Source organism: Haliaeetus albicilla, chromosome 2, assembly GCF_947461875.1.
Source record: "Haliaeetus albicilla chromosome 2, bHalAlb1.1, whole genome shotgun sequence".
NCBI lineage: Eukaryota > Metazoa > Chordata > Aves > Accipitriformes > Accipitridae > Haliaeetus > Haliaeetus albicilla.
Genome location: NC_091484.1, coordinates 10,636,184 through 10,653,802, shown reverse-complemented (window position 1 = coordinate 10,653,802; position 17,619 = coordinate 10,636,184). Strand labels below are relative to the sequence as shown.

The following is a 17,619-nucleotide window of genomic DNA, read 5'->3' as shown; positions in this document are numbered from 1 at the left end:
AAAAAATTACTGAGAATTATTTCCTTGATTCTGATGATTCCTGGACTGTTTTAAAATACTGTTCTTTTACTATTGAAGTCAATGCCATCAGCTTATAAGCTTTGTCCTTTTACAGGAAATCACCTTAGAAAAAAAAATTAAAGAAATAGAATCATCCTTTCCTGCAGGGGCAATACAGCCATATTAAAATAATGCATGACATAATATATCTGCAGGGAAAAAAAATCTTCATCAGATAATGTTCAGATTAAATGATGGACAGGAAAGTAAAAAGACTGAAAGGTAAGTTTGCCATTCTTGGATATTTCTAACAAAATATTTTCAGAAGCAATGCTATTTATATTTATGCATCTTTAATAAAAGGACAGCTTAGAAAATCAGGTATATCACTGGTCAGACTTTTAGTGTTGCAAGCATAATGAGTTTCAGCCCAACACAATATCTACGTTTATCACTTCATGTTTGGGATTAAATAGAAAATTTCTGGGATAGCTCTCTCTTCCAATTCTCATTTTACATTTGAAGGGACTGTTCAGTTTCTTTTGTTGAATTTTGAAAGCGTATGTGAAAAAGATATTTAAAAATTTGGAGGCTTTGATTTGCTAAACTTAGAAGTCAGCAGCTACACAAACTGACATACCTCTTGGGTGCAGCTACCATTACTATGCATGAAGATCTTTTACATGCTATCATTTTTAATAACCTACCTTTCTCTGTTTGTTAGTACTGCAAAAATGTATTGTTTGAAAGCAAAGAACCAAAATACTTTTAAGAAATCCCAAGTGCATCAACATTAGGAACTTTATCACCATGTTGTAAAGAAGAAATCTTACATCCTGTATACTGACACTCCTGTACTGGGAACACTCTTTTATGAAAAGGTAGACTATGGATAATATTCAATATGCAATACTTGGAGAAGGCTATGATTCATTCTTTATTATAAAGTAGTAATACCTTGCAATTCCACAGCTGAACACCATTCATCCCTAAGGAGTACAAAGCAATTAACTAACTTGCCATCTACAAGAATTATTTCTGTGCCTCTAAAATCCAATCAGTTTTTTGAACATAAGGCAGCAGCTGCTTAATTTTGAAAGACAACCACGTTAAAAAATGACACCATATGAGAAATAAGCATGTTTAATCAAAACCAGAGGGCAAATGTAGTCGGAACATGTTTAAACAGAATTCTGGCGGGGGGAGGTGGAGTGGGGAGATGAAAAGCTATGCAGAGAATGGTCTGTTACACCTGTACCATGCAGAAGCTGGTACTCTCAGCCTGAACTCTGGGGGACATCAGCAGCAGAAGAGGCAGCATAGGCAGATCAACCACCATTTCCTAAACTAGGGTCCAGGATGCGCATCCTTCTCTCTCAGCCTTCCCTACAGCTCTCCAGCATAAACTCTTCTCTGTTGGACACACTTGAACAGTCTGATTTGTTAAAACCTCTTAAGGAGCAGTGACTTATCAGATAATGTCAAGTCTGAATGCTTCACAAAACTGATGAGGTTTCGGTGGCCCTCAGCAGCATTCATTTGAAGAGAGCTATTTTCCTGCCACCTCATCTCCCAGGCTGTTCCAGTCTCCCCAGTCTTTCAGAAGACCACAGCTCTGGGGCATTAAAACAAAATTTGACAAGACAAAATTTCTTTCCAGTGAGGACCTCCAGATTCTAAGTCACCCCTACTGCTGTTATCTTTAAAGGTATGTTTTGCTACATTAGCAAAATAGGCTTAATACATACAAAATGACTCAAAGTTTCTTCCAGTTTGTGAGCTTTGAAGTCGAGCATTGAAATTGAACTGTTCATTCTGAACAGTGAAAGATTTACAGCCTAAAGGATGTTTTTCACTTCAGAGTTCACTGTAATTTTTAGTATCCGAATCCACTCAAAGCCCTTATCTGGCCACATACACCTGGATGATGGATGCTTCTTGTTACTGACTTTCCAGCCTGTCTCCTTGGGAGATCAGAAACCCCTAGAGGATGGGCTCTATTAGTGGCTTTCTTCCCAGGGGTGTTTTAAATCAATGATTTGAATTCTCAAGCTACAATAGACTGTGGTACACTAGTGTAACCAAGAACAAAGGGAAATCTCTCTTTTGCTCCCCCTCTGCTGAAATTTTGCAGAGTTAGGTCATTTTATATTAGCACAACACACAAAAATAATTCTCCTGGAATGACTGAAGATGAAAGATTTTTATTAAGGACCAAGTATGGCTTTATTTGAGTAATACAAATTACTATTATTTATTCATGATTAGAGTAGGGGAAATGCGTTCTGTACTTTTATAAGAATTTTAAGGCAAATGCTATGTTTATTGGATTAGCTGGTTTAAAATGGAAAAGACAAACTCGAACAATAATACTATCTATTATCTAAAAACTTGATATCTGAAGTGCTGAATTATAAGGACACTTTCATTTTCAAAGCTGATTCTAGATGTAACAGCAGTAGCAAAGCCCTATGGATACATGAGATTTAGCATCCTAACTTTCAGATGGTAAACTGAGGCATGGAGTGACTTAAGGTCTTGATCAGGCCACACAGTGAGTTCATGTGAGAAGTTAAGTTAAAACCCGGGTAGCCCTGACTTCTGTGCTCAAACCATTGGCTTTCATTGAATACACTACAGTACTCAGGCCCCTGCATGAGTTAAATTCCAGGACATGCCACAGCCCTGGCTGTGAACTGCAGTGGGACATGGCAACTACTCTCTCCTGCAACTACTGCAACACAATACTGAGAATAAGGAATATGGGATACCCTGGAAGAATGTAGGAGATATCACATATCTGGAAAGTTGATGAGGTTTAGACTTACAGTCCAGATCTCCAATCCAGCATGACAGTTTTGAGAACGCTCCATCAAACGTACACAGGTATCATCTTTAGAAATCACTGGAAATGCTCTTCTGAGATCAGGTAAGTGTTACACTAGATTCTTCTGGGGACTCAAGCATTGTGTGTGCATTACACCTCTTAGGCAACTTTGATGGAGGCCCATCTCTACAGGCGAGTATCCTTTGTCTGATATTCAGCTCCAAGCTACTGGCTTTAATTTGTGTTGTGGTTGGCTTGGGCTAACAAGTAGAGGTTCTGATCACAAGTTAACAGCACAGTGTAGTAACCAAGTCACAATGCTTGGACTCAATCCAAAATCCAAATTCTCTTCAACTATGCAAACAATGTTGTATATTTTTTCAGTTTGTCAAGATTTACGTCCTTCAACGAGAAATAATTGCACAAATAAATGAGTATTAAATTTTGTTTGAAGTGCATTTTTTCAGACTGAAAGCATTTCTTCCTTGGCATTTCTAATGATATATTTGCCAAAGTTTCTGTTTTCTGTTTTCAAGGTCAAGCTCTCCTGTGACAGAGCAAACTTAGATGAAGGGGGTAGGGGAAGCTGTCCATTAAACAGCTAGGATTTCATGGCAGTATAAAAGCATGTTTCAAAAGCCAGTGCTGAGGAAATTTCATTAAACTTCCTGTGGTGGGATTGGGGGATGGGAAGAATCAATGCCCTATCATGAGTGTGAAGAGACAAGTAGTGATGTTCCACAAACAGCAAAGCCTCAGGATTCCAGCTGCTCATAATTGCTAAACACAAAATACAATAGAAGTCAGGCACAAATTTTTTTGTGGATAAGTGTAATAATGCATTTACTGTACAGCTATTTGTGGGGTCTTCTTCATTAACAATCAGGGGACTGCTAATTTATTTGAGAAAATGAGGGCAACTCATAACTTCAGCACGACTACTACTCATTTGACAAAAACCTGTGCCCTCTAAGTAGCAGATTTCTTGCTCAGTATGTGCTGTTCATTTCAGATAGTTTACTTTTTGAGATGGGACTGTATTTTGACAGAGGCTGACTGATGCACTTCAGAACTACAATAATAGTAATATTAAAATTATTCCTGTTGCAAATATTTCAGTGACTGAATTATGGAGTGACTGGAAGGACCAATTAGGGATTACCATTAGTCACTAGTAAATAGTCCATGTGCAAGGTTTGCTTGTTTTTTCTGTCTTTTAGTGAACACTAATAAATGATCATTACATTAACAGAAAACAGAATCAAAGAACTTGAAATCCCTCATTTCACAGCTAACATTATCGTTGAGTATCGGCATTTTAACACGAATACCTTGAACTGAGAGAAAAAAGTGTAAGAGACATACTACTCCATCTGTTTCCTCAAACTGTCTTGTCTTGATAAGGTGGAAAATTAAAAATACCTGAACAATGGCAGTTCCCACCAACTTATGAGTGCTTTGCAAATCACAATTAAAAAAAAAAACAAACGAAACCACAAAGTGTATCACCTTTTAACTGCTTCCCTTTATCCAACAACTCTCCATGAGGATAATTATATCAACCTGACACTCCAGTCTCTGGCACTGGATGCACAGAGGAATAATTTTGAGGGACCATGGTGCTTTAAATATTACTTTTGGCCATTGAGACAAACACAGACTGGTCTCCTGGGAGACAAGACAACAGTGAGACAGTGAAGTCTGTGTGAACCATAGGACAAAATTTCCCATATAATGGACCTCTGGATCTTTTCCAGCAATTCTGCTTTTGTAATTTCTGTCCCAAGTTTTTATCCTGCTCCTGCATTCTGCCAGTGTTCAAAGGGAGAAAAAGATGGGCCTGGAGCCACTGGCAGTAAACAAGGATCTCAGAACGAAGAGTTTGCACCAATCTGACTACCAAATCCAAACACCGTTAGAGTAATCCCAGTGCAGTAAGGACTGTGATGGCATTTAGTGAGGTGGGAATGTGGAGATAACAGTAATGTTGCAAAAGCATGAACATAAAGAACTGTACATTTGGGAAAATGGTTTCCATAAACAAAGTAAAGCTGATACTTGATCCAGTAATGCAGGGCATATTCATATCACTTAGACAATGATGTCCTGAAATATCTGTGTTCTTATCAGCCTTTTAACTTGCATCTGAATCTACCTCACATATAAGGGTGTTTAAACTGTATTTAAACTTGATGGCACACCTCTCCTAAGATAGTAGTGCCCATTACTTTCTCCTCCACCACACCAAAACTGTGGTGCCTGCTAAGACAACATCTATTCACAGGAAGAGAAAGGGGTTGGACTGTGAATTGCATGAAATGGTCATCTCTCTGAGTTTCCTCTTTTCTTGAGACCTATCAGAAATAGGCAGGAATTTACGTGCATTTGCACATGTGTGTGCCTGTGAGCTGTAAATCCAAAGCTCCCATGTAGTGCAGTAGGATAGTCACGTGCTAGGGAAGGGAGCCTGCAATTTACAGGTTTCCCTTGCTACTAGAATAAGCTATGTAGTCTGCCCAGCTACAAAAGTCAGAGTTACAGAAGTTGGAGCTCCACAGCAAAGTAGCTCAAGAATTAGTATTTATGCAGTGAAGAAAAATCTAGCTACAGGTGCAATTCCCCATTTTAATCCTACTCTATCATAATTTTCCTTCTCATACTCCTCTACAACAAAACAATACCAGTTTCACAGAAACATCAAGGTTTACATTAACATATTTCTTACCAGAAGACTCTTTCCCAGGATGTTTTCCACGAGCTTGAAGTCATTACGTAATTGTTTGCTCTTGGAACTGGTGCCTTCCATCTCCTCATCAGCATAAAAGCGGAAGTATAAGGATTCATCCTTAAATTCACTCTTCTCCAGGACTGGAAACAACATGTATGAAATACATACATGCATTTACACAGAGGAAGAGAAACAAAAAAAGAAAGTCAAAGGAAATCCTAAATATTTCCCCAGTCTTAACAGAACAAAGACCAGATGCATCCCTATCAGTCAGCTATTCAGCTCTATATTTTTAAGCTACTACTGTATTTTAGGGGTGTACTTTTCTTCACAGTGCATAGTAGCTCATGATATGATGTCTGACCTCCCCGGCATGAAGAATGTGTATAGAAAGTGAAAGATCCTCTTGGAAGAAAGAGGCTACTCAAAACCTTATGCTCCTTTCCCATGTCAAAATGAATATAGTAAAACTATAAATGGAGCAAAGAGGGGTAAAATGGCTGTTTAAAGCTAAGTGAGATGGCTAAAGAGACTAAGGCATTTCAACCTAAAAAGGAATTGAGGGGGAAATGAGATCTATAAAATTCTGGAAGGCATGACAAAGTTCTTTACCACGTTTTCAAATATGAGACCTGAGGGCTTCAAATAAAAGCAGCAAGTGACAATTTTAAAATCTGAGGAACAACTTCTTCATTCAACGTGTACTTATGCAAAGGAACTCCTTGCCAAAGGATGCTATGAATGCCAAAAGTTTACATGGGCTCAAAACAGATCAAATTCTTTAAAGAAAAAGAATTATTCTTACATTCTTATCAAGTACTATGCAAATTCTCTATTAGTTATTTACAATAATCTGCTCTCAAAAACACTACTCAAAACATGGAGAGCAAATGTTATTTATGACTAAAACTGGATGCTTCATTAGACAAATTACATTTTACTCCTAGGACTTTGTATGTGCTATTTGATACTGATACAGATGTAGTTTGTTTATTTTCCCAGTTTACTAGCAGCGTCACTGAGGATGGATGATGTCTAACTTGGCAATGTGGCACTTCAGATTTGAAAGCTTCAGAGATTCAGCACTGAAGACTGTGCTGCTTGTCCAAGTGGCAAGAACTAGACAATTTTACTTTGTACCTGACATTTCTTGGTGGTATTTCAGGACAGTACTTGGCTAGTGCATTGGTCTGACGGCTCTGAGAGAGATGCAGTGATAAAACATGCCGCTTCTAGCTTGTCTAATCACTTCAGGGCTCATCATAACTATTAGCAAGGGGATTCACTTGGGAAGGTACTAGGCTTAGACATTTTGTGTAGGCTCGAAGACTGCTTTTTAGAAGGACCTGCTGGGATGCCTGCACTTGTAAACACGTCAGCATGTATGGCACAGCCCACAGAAAGGGGATTTTCAGACAGTCAGCTAATCTGACTGAAGTAAGAGCTCCTTTAATTGGCTGTGGGAAGTAATATTGATGCATTACCATGATGCATGAAGCCATTATTGCAGAGTCCAACACCCAGTGCAACAGCTTCCTCCCGAGTCTGACAGTCTCCCTAGAAACAAGAGGATAAATATTACATCTCAGACAACCTCCTAAGCTAAATTATTCCCCTTCCCCACTGCATAGCTTGTGGCTCTGAAATTAGCACAATGCTCTTTGTAGGGAACAATAGCAAGAAATTAAAATAGCTACCCTGTTGCCCAAATCCCATTCATTCCTATATATAGCATCTCTTGTCTCCTACAGGAACTAGGAGGACAAAGACCAGGATTCTGGAAAGTAGTTGTTTAACCCACAAAGGGACATAATATCACCTCAATGCAAAGACTTTTTATTTGCAATCATAGTGTCACACTTTAGGACCCATTAGCCACAGACAATAAAACTCATTCTTAGAGAGAGAAGTTGAGAGATCTTATCTATATTCAATCAAAGGGAGTAAACCTAGTGTATGTGAACTCCAAAGGTCAGACTGGTTAAAACTTCAGCAGTATTCTTTTCTTACACAGCAGACCTACGAACAAAGGCTTCAGTTTCTTACCACCTGAAGCCTTGTGCGTAGTATTTCAACAGAGATACCAAAGGTGACTTGCAAATTCACCAATTTACCTGAAATGGCAGCATTAAGTTTTGCATCTATAATTCAGTTAAATACAAGAAATGCCTAGTTTTCTTTACGTATCTGCTAATTTGCAGTCACAAGTGAAGACTTTACAAACACGCTGGTTGTAATTTTTGGGCAGACATATAAGTTCTAAGTAGTGCTGGTAAAAATCAGCAGGCACGATTGGTCTTACCCAGATGAAAAACATTGTTTAACACTGGTCACTTGATGCAAGATTACCTGCTTCCCACTCCCCAAACAGGCACAAGAGAACCTGGGATCTGCTATCTCACTAAGAGCAGTTGGTCAGCTCATTCCAGCAGGTAGCGGACCTGCTGCTTTGGCAGAGGAGCAATTTCAGTGTATTACTTTCAGTCCTACTAAATTAGAAACTGTACCCCATACAAGTATTACACCTTCTTCTTTCCCCTCCATCTGGAGAACTAGATATCCTGAAGCTCTAGCAGCCACTGCAGAGTAGCATACTGACTTTGTTTTAAGCAAGCCAGCTTGCAGACCAAGAGCCTTCTGATCTTGTCAGCAGAACATCAGTCCTACTTCAAGTCCTACTAAGGAGAGCAGTAGCTATTTGCCAGGCAAATACTGGCAAAGAACATTGCTATGGTGTAAAGATACTATTTAAATACAGGATAAAACAGAACCAGCTCTTGCCAATCAGCAGCACTTACTGGCTCTTGTTGAAAAGACTTTCTGAGAGCAAAAAAAAGGCATGACATTTACAAATTAAGAACTAAATACTGTTGACTTGGTAGGAAAAAGACCAAGGCAATTCTGGAGGAACTGCATGATTATGCAATCACACAAGGAAAGCCAAGAAAAGGGCTTTAATAAACCTGAAGTTTAACTTTTACTATAAACTAATTCCAAGTCTTCGTAAGTCTTTCCTCATTTTCAACATCCTGTCATGCAACAATTCTCAACACTCGCTTTGTGTTACTTTACGGGATAAATGGGTAGTTTATTTTACAGAGGCTGGGACTTAAAAATCTAATTTATTTTTTCAACTGTAAATAAACTAGAGGAGAAATGCCTTGTAATATTACTCTCTTAACCTTTAGGGATCTACTTTTGTTTTAGGCAACAAAATCTTTGTGTAGGAAGGCTCTAAACCAGACTTGGCTACTTCTGATGATGTTAATTGGCCTCAAAACATTCTCCTAGCAAAACAGCATTCTCTAATTACAAAATATAACTTAAAATAGATCATTTCAGCTCACCTGTAAGTACTTCTAAATGTTATGTAGCAATTTGTCCAAAGACAGTGAAAGCAGTAACAAAAGTCTTAAGAAAAAAGAACTGCTTACAATCAACAATCTTAACAGAACGCGTCTCATAACTTTTTCATACAGAAATTGGATGTGAAACTAGGTACACTAGTTTTGACAAGATAATTTATGTTTACTCAGATACAATCACTGAATTTGAGTCAGCAGAGTAAAAGAAACAGTTTATAGTCAGTACCATAGTGAAGAAACATGTCCAGAGCACACTACTATTATTACTACTACTACTGCTACCATTACTATTATTATTGTTGTCTAGTTCTGGTAAGGATATGATGTCTAAAGCCCTAATCATGGTCCATGGCTGATTGTTTTGAGATGCATAAGCCCAAAAATTAAGATGGTCTCTGACCTAGATTGTTTACAACCCACATGTAGGAGAAAAGAAAGCAGATGAACACAGGTAAGTTAAGAACAGCAACCAAACCGCTTTTAAATATTTTGTTGATATCATGGAAAAGAACAGTTTAAGATTATGAAGGGCTTCTTCCAAGTGGGAAGGAAGCCTAAGTCAATGCAATGCACAGAGGTGCAATATATGTACTGCAATAAAAAGAAGGGATGGATGGATAGATGGAAAGAGATAAGAGACTTGCTGGAGCAAAAGACCTAAAGAATCTTACCAGCAGGTTTCTACTTTGCATTTGTCCCTTTATTTCCATTCTACTTTTCATAAAATTGCCATTTTAAGTTTTAGATTTAGGACTGGGGATTCAACTGGTAGTATTTTATCACAGATCATTTCTGGAGGTCTGGATATAAATCTTCAGCCAGATGACCAAAGTACTGTTTTTGTGGCAGTGCAGTCTTTTAGCGCACCCTCAGTAGCACCCAAGACTCTGTGAAATACAAGACTTCTGACATTTGTGAGGTCTGTGTTTCTCTTTGTTCTCAGCCTACTGGCAATGGGAGAAAGATTAGTTTGTAAAATGAAGTTGAGAGGGTCCAGAATCAATGAAAGAATGAACCCCTTCCCTTCAAGGATTACTAAATATACATAGAGACTGTAATATAATTTACAGACACTTTCAGTCTAAATCCATTGATACGGATCAGATATTTCTCCTTTCAGGCTCTGACTGCTGAAACCATTTCTGTTACATTCAAAAGGTCACTAAAGTAATAACTACAGAGAACTCTAATACAGCATTATGTTTTCCAGGATTTTACTTTTTGCCTCTAGAAGAGGCATAAACACTTCCATCTCCAATAAGCACTTATGCTCATTTGTGATTCTCTCCACTATCATACTTAATGCTTTATTTTAGTGTTTCATGCACAGTTCGGCTAAGACATACTATGGGGATAACTGCAATAGGATCCAGCTATTGTGAAGAGCTATAAACAGTAAAAAGACATCAAGTAAATTCAGCGTCAAATCTCCAAGTGACTAGGAAATCCCTTGACCATCCTCCCTCTCATGCAAAAACTCCCTCATAGTGAATAATCTGTGCTAGCATATCACAGGGCACTTTATTAATAAACCTGATAGTCAGAGATGCTCAGCTCCTACAGACCCCTGATATCTACAGAGCCACAAATGCACTGCACATCTAATAATACAGCTCTTACTGCCTATCCAGTCCCAGACTCTGAGTGCATACAATACATAGGGGATAACAACATACATCACATTTAAGTACAACTGTTCAAATATACACAAGATTAAGCCTCGCTGAGGACCCAAATTATTTCTTGTTGGAAGTATAATAGCCAACAAATTCCAGGTAGGAGGACCAGAGTATGAAATACAATTGACACCATTTCTTTGATTATAAAAAAAGTTCTTACTCTTTTGCTCTGTTCAGTCTTATGAATATTTGTAAAGGTCAAGGAAATGAAAAGCAGTTTTCTTATTAGGGAGGGCTCCTACTGGCATTTATAGTCTAAATTGCAAACAGAAATGAGAGAGACTGTCCTTCAAGACAGTCATCCCTATGTCAATAAATCTAACAGAAACAATAGTCCTCACTTTCTTTGTGCACCACTGCTAAACTAAAATCATCATGCAAATTGATTGTCAGAAACATAAATAAATATATCCCAGCATTTTTGTGTAACAGGTAGTTATCAGATCAGACACCATCACCAAGATTTTCAAGAAGAGATGCCTAAAGTTAAACTGAAAGATAGATATTTGAGCAGTTAATAAATGCACTACTCTGCAAAAGGCTGAGTATTCATTAGCTCCCACTAAAATATGTTGTTAGCTAATATGGCCAAAGTATGAATGGTTGCTAGAAAATAGTTCAATCTAGTATGAAAACTCCAAGCAAACCCCCATGAAAATTACTATTTGTAAGGATCTACGAGCAAAGATTAATTTAGCCATATAGAGAGGAATTAATCTAAGTCATAGACAGTGATTTAAATGTTTAACAATGTTCCCCTTTAACTGAGCACAGAAGAAATTTCCCTCATCTTTGCATCTGTATACATATACGTATGCACATATATACAAAATAAAAATTACAGAGTATTCTGTATCTCCATATCTGGCTTTAGTACATTCTAGTTCAATCTTAATGTAAAGTTCAGTAAACAGGAGAACTAACAGCCACATTAACCTACCAGAATGAAGAAAAACTGGGAAAGAAATGAGCTACCTTTTCCAGACCAAGAGCTGATGCTTTACTTTGCTGAGTCTTTTTACTGCCCACAGCTCTATGATTAACTATTATATTGGCCAGATTAGCCTGATTACATCTCTCTTCTTTGGCCAAAGCAGACTTCCCCGCCCCCTCAGCTTTCCATAAAGAAGACACAGTTAAATCACATGTAACTGATATGACAACCAGTACTAATATCCTTGCTCTCCTCTATGCTCATAAGAGGAAAACAATTGACTACTCCATTCTCATTCACTTATTTGGCACAGAACAACCCTAAATCATATCAATCTTATTAATGTAGGAGGATGTCAAATGCAATTGCAGGAAACATTTCTGAAGGACAACATCCCTGGTTGTCAGAGGTCTGATTCTCGTTCAAACTAGCCTCCCTTTATGTCATTTTGGCAGTACAGGAGTTAAAGTGACTGTGAATCAGACCATCATTTAAGACAAAACCAGAATGTGCAGTTGACTCTATAATGGTGAGCAACATGGCACACTCTCCCTCTAGATTGCTTTAGAATATCACAGCTAAATTTTTAATTTCCCAAGCCACAAGCTCTTCTCTGTAATTACAAGGCAAATGTGGGGCAACTACAATTTCTAAGGACAACAGTGCAGTTGTTGGTGTAAAACTCTAGATTCATTTTTCAATAAAACTGTACCACACCTATACTAAATGAGATCAAAATTGCTTTAAATGTCTTCCAAATATCACAAGAAATAGAAAAGATCCCCAAGAACAGCCAGTTCACCATCCTAGGGCTAACAAAGAACTTTCTTCCTCTTTATGCTGCCAAATAACAAGTTTTCACCAAATGAACAATAACAGAGAGCATAAGATTATAAATTCAAAGAATCAGAATATATTTAATTATGTTGTAATATTCTCCAGATAAATGTGTTTTATTTACTTTTAAATGGAACTGAAAAATTAAGCTCCTTGTCAATGACAGTAGTATCTTAAAATTTTCTTACCTGTGCAATAAGCCAATCCACTAGTTTACTTGCAGGGATTACTGATTTGTAGGTCTTTAGGTGGTAGTCACGGTCTCTAATTAAGAGAGAGAGTTCAGGGAAAATCAGAAAAAAAAGGTAAACATTTCTTTTACACTGTAAACCTACATATACTATTGTAACCTACTATTTTTAAGTTGAGGAAGGAAGAATTATAAATGGGGTAAAAAATGAGACTCCCAGCCACAAATGAGTAAGACAAAGAATAAGAAACAGATAACCTGTTTCTCTAGAACAAAGAACTAGTTTTTAAACTTTTCTAGCAACTTGAATTAGGGAGACATTTCAGATCAATACAGAGCAGTGTTATTTCAAATTTCTCTCCATGTTGTTTCAAGCCATCTTAGTGAGCTCATATTCCTGCCAGAGGCAACCAGGACATTCTTTTCACAGATATACTGAGCTGCTGCTTTAACTCAGGTTAGAATATTGCCACCATCAGTTCTGTTGCAAATCACATCCTTCTGGCTGGAAGTCATCTTCTAATTTCCATCCTAAATCCATTCATGTCCAGTTTACATTTATTGGCTCACTGCCAGCCCCATCTATAAGCTTAAATATTTCTTTAGTGTTTACCCACCAATGTATTCATAGACAGTGACCCTACATATTCCCTCTGTGCCCCCTTTTTGTTAGGCTCACTGAATTAAGCACCTTTTAGCCTAGTCTGTCAAGAGAGATGTTCCCAGTTCTCCACACCTGTTCAGATTTTACTTCCTTTAACAAAATATCACAGAGTAGCCAGATACAAATAGAGTACACAGTGTTCTTTTATGGCATTAGATAATTTCAGCCATTGTAAATTAAAAAAAAAAAAAAAAAAAAAGTCGTGTATTTAGGTCTTGTAACACAACTTGCACCATCTCACACACAGCCCTTGTAGAGAGCAGCACTGTTCCTGAAATAAGGAAAAGAAACCCTATTGTAACTTGCTGCTTTTTTTGCAGTTTTCTTCCATTCCTCTTCTCAGAGCCATGGAGATAATTGATGTTTTTAGTCTTTCATAAAATACTTCTAAAGAATTTTGATACAAATATAAGAGGACTATGTGACTCAGGACATTGGGCCCTAACACCTTTCACCTCCAGGTCACTGGATTTAATCCAGTTCACGAAAGAATGAAAAGCTCTTTCCATTTTAAGGCTGTTTACTGGCCCCTGTGAAACAAGTTCTGTGGTCTTGATCCAGTTCCTAGTTCCACATCACAAAAGCCATTACCACAATTAATTTGCATTAATTGGCTCCCTCTTGTTGAGAGTCTCAGTAGAGAGGCCAAATGCTGAATGGGCTATGAAGAATTAATTCCTCTCTCACCCTTGGAGGTGGTCCTTCTATTTCAAGCTTGAGGTCCACTGGCATGACTGTGGAAGGAAACTTTCACAGCCACTGTGACTGTTTTACAGTCCGGATGTATCTATACAGCAGCTCAAGAGAAGACTTTATTCTTCAGTTCTGTCAAATCAGCCTCCTTCATTTAGCACCACCCTATTTGATATTTCCTTTTTTCTAAAAATCTAACATGAAACCACCATCTAAAATTCATCCTACTGATGTTCCTTTTACTAATCATCTACAGATACAAATAAGTTGTGACTGGCTTTTGTAAATAAATGCAGCAGAAACGCCTGCGTGTTTGCAGAATGCAGGGTGTGACAAATTAGAAAGGGAAGCAGGACTTTCAGAACTTGGAAAAAAAAAAAAAACCAGCCAAACAACAACAACAACAAAATGACAGCATTTCCAGAAATATGCGTCCTCAGAACAAAAGCTTTCCTCATAGTGCTTACACACATTTTTCGACTTGTCTTCCAGTAATGTACTAAACCCAGCACAAAGCTGTGGGAGTTTTCTGGGTAGTTCCCCCCCCCCTTATCTTGAGAAAATGTGCTTTTGAAATGTCGGAATAATAAAGGAAAACATAAAAATATTGAGTACTAATGAGTAGGAGTTTCCAGACTGTGAGAAGCAACTCCCAACATTTTCATATAGATGCTGACATACATAGAGCGAGTTTTGAATAAGCTGGCATCAGGATGTTGGTCCAAAGCCCAGTCTTTCACGGCTTGTAGTTAAATGCTTGTCAGGGTGAATATTTCAACACTAGTTCACTGACTTTTCCTCCCATTTAAATCTAGCCTGAACAGGAGTAGAGCATGAATTGTAGAATATTATCCATAATCATGAGCTGCAGGTGAATAGTCAAATATAGATGTGGAAACCATTGAAATTTTGGCAGAAACTTGCTGCCCTACAGAAACTACAGGAATGTAATGTTCTTCACAGGGTCTAGCCCATCTACTCACTGAAGTATTGTCCATCACATATGCAAGTGGGAGCAAGTTCTCTCACCCTCACAACTTCCCTGAAGTAGATCAGAGACATATTCAGAACCTTCTCTACATCTAAGATTTTTCAAAATGTTTTACTTTTTACGTATCAACCCCCAAAGAAGCATTCTTTGTTTCCAGTGGGGTATATCGTCTTGTCCTCAAAAGTACATCAGTGTCGGAGTTTACTTAAAGAAAATTATAAAGGCAACTCCCAGGTTTCCAGGGAATACAACTAAGCAAAATTAGGTCCCAAGGTTGTCAATGAAATAATTGAATTTTGAGATTTATGATTCCTCCAGATCCTCTTGGCACATGCACCTGCTACTCCAAGCAGCTTTGCCAATTTTCTAGAAGGAAGGTTGCACCAGAAAAGTAGGCCTCACCAATCTTGCTAGCATGATTGCAGGGATCAGCAATCTGAAGATGGCAGATAAAGAAGTGGTCCAAAGGCACAGCAGAAAGTAATAGGCTTTGCACAACTAACTTGGCTAAAAGCTAGCTCCTTTAGGCTAACATGAGGCTTGTCAGAGGCAAAAAGACATGATAAGAAGACATGATAAGAAGACATGAAAGCATGACAGCCTAGGAGATTCAGTTTTCTAACAGGGAGATAAAAGGAAGAATGAGTAGGAAAGAGAATGGCAGGAAGAAGAGCCTAAACATACTGAGAACATTAAGTCTATCCAGAAGGATCCTAAGATTCCTGAGAGTCTGCTATTTTTCACTAGTCATATACAATTTAGATTCATGCTATCACTAACACAGATTAACCCTGATATTAGAAGATTCTCCAGCTGGGATTCTATTACAAAAATAGAACATTGATAAAACACCACAAGACAGGCCTATGGTAGTTATTTTCTCCTTGTTGATTCCCTCAAGCATAAGACCACATCCCTTTCAGTTTGTGGGTACCCTGAGGTCAGTGAAGTTTTTTGAGCTTCACTTACCATTACTTCTACTCTGCATGTGAATTGCCATCTTAAGAGGTGAAATGTGTATGTGCAAATACACACATGCATATACATAACCATTTTGCCTACCAAGGGCTGCATCATGCTTTCCTGCTCTCTCCATACCCTTTAGGCTGACTGAAATCTATACTATTGTAGAACAGCTATTCTGGGGAAAAAAAACCCCAGAGATCTAACTAAGCAAATTTATGACTGATGAACTGTAACTATCTTTGCAGCTCCTTTTAACATGCCAATAGCATCTCTCACTGAAACATCTGTTGTACGACTCAGGGACAGTTGTACAACAGATTTTAACAAGAGGTTAGTTTTGTTGAGTTTGGGACTCCAGCCATGCCCACCAGAGGTTTTTTTCTTCCTCATCAGTTTTTTGTATGTAAAAATGAAGTTCTCCTAAGTGAAAATGCCTGATTTTCAATCATAAACACCTTAACACAACACCTACATGCTTCACGGTGGTTTCCATTATAGGCCAGAAATGTTCATCTGATGTCACAGTAAGCGAACAACATCTGAAAATCATCTCCTGGGATCTGGGAAGAGAGTTAACTAGCGCTTGCAGATTATCTCAATTCTTTAGCATTTATTATTACAGAGCCAAGTTCTGAACATTTCACCCAAAATTTTCAGGGTTTTTTCAAATTACAGCTTCAGGTGTTGTTCCACTTCAGATTGGTTTTTGTTTGTTTAGGGTGCTTTGAATGAAAGAATCCTAGCATCACATTGGAATCTGTTTATATCACTTTAGTATCTGTTTACATTTTCTATAACCCAAATAATACAGCAGCTACAATCACACCACACAGTCTGCCCTGAATCAGTACTCACTTGTTAATCACACCCACTTTAACTCACAGAAAACGCCAGAGTAAACAAATAAACTTGTGTCACACTAACAGCTCGCTGAACTGATAGAGGGAGCAAATGTCAGGAAGACTGTAACATCAGCCTTTCAGTCTCCCAGAACCCAGTTCCAACATCCTCCAGCAGAAGTACAACTACAGATCTAAACTGTGGAGATAGAAGGGTAGTAAAAGAGCTGAGAAAATGCAGAGAATTACTGTTTTATAATAAGAAAGAAGAAAGATTTCAATAGTAGCATGTCATCCTTTTAACAAAGCCAGATAATATATAGAAGAGGACCATGAAGGTGAACTTACTTTACCACTGGAGTATATAGGCAGTGTAGTCGGCAGTAGAGCCTTACACCCTGAAGAAGGAAAAATAAATGGTATTATCAGTTTTTTTCCTTTTCAGAGAAACACTGACTAGCTAAAGCTAGCAAAACCTGGACATTGACGTCTCTACTCAGCTGGAATTATCTATTGATTAACTGTTTTTCAGAACAGTTCCCTTATCTTCTCTGTCAAACATTTTTTCTTCTTTTCCTGCCTCCAGAAGCCAAAAAAATCTGTTCTTGTATCTCTAATCACCTTCATTCCAACAATTTCTCCATTAATTCCTCCTCACAATTAACCCACGAACTGATGTCCGTAAGAAGAAATCCAATTTATTAAAAGGTATACGGGCAGATATGGGATCAACAGAACTCATTTGACATACAATTATCAGGAACAGCAGTTAAATATTGATCTCTTCTATCTCCCTGAACCATAACGTCCAGATTTTCAACAGACATGCTGTATTATGGCCTACTGTTTTCTTTTAAGACCTTTCATTACTATATTAGGATTGTAATCAGCAGACTTGGGTGCAGC

At 38.0% G+C, this 17,619-nt stretch overlaps 1 protein-coding gene across 2 annotated transcripts in view; it reads right to left on the bottom strand.

Annotated features, from left to right (window-relative positions):
- Window positions 1-17,619, bottom strand: part of PREX1 (phosphatidylinositol-3,4,5-trisphosphate dependent Rac exchange factor 1) — a 173,343-nt gene that overhangs the window by 32,609 nt on the left and 123,115 nt on the right. For both annotated transcript variants that reach the window (XM_069805851.1, XM_069805844.1), the window contains exons 13-16: window positions 17,062-17,111; window positions 12,559-12,634; window positions 7,040-7,112; window positions 5,553-5,695 (exon numbers count right to left, since the gene is read on the bottom strand). In XM_069805851.1, coding sequence (XP_069661952.1) covers window positions 5,553-5,695; window positions 7,040-7,112; window positions 12,559-12,634; window positions 17,062-17,111 — 342 coding nt within the window. The remainder of the gene's footprint in view (window positions 1-5,552; window positions 5,696-7,039; window positions 7,113-12,558; window positions 12,635-17,061; window positions 17,112-17,619) is intronic.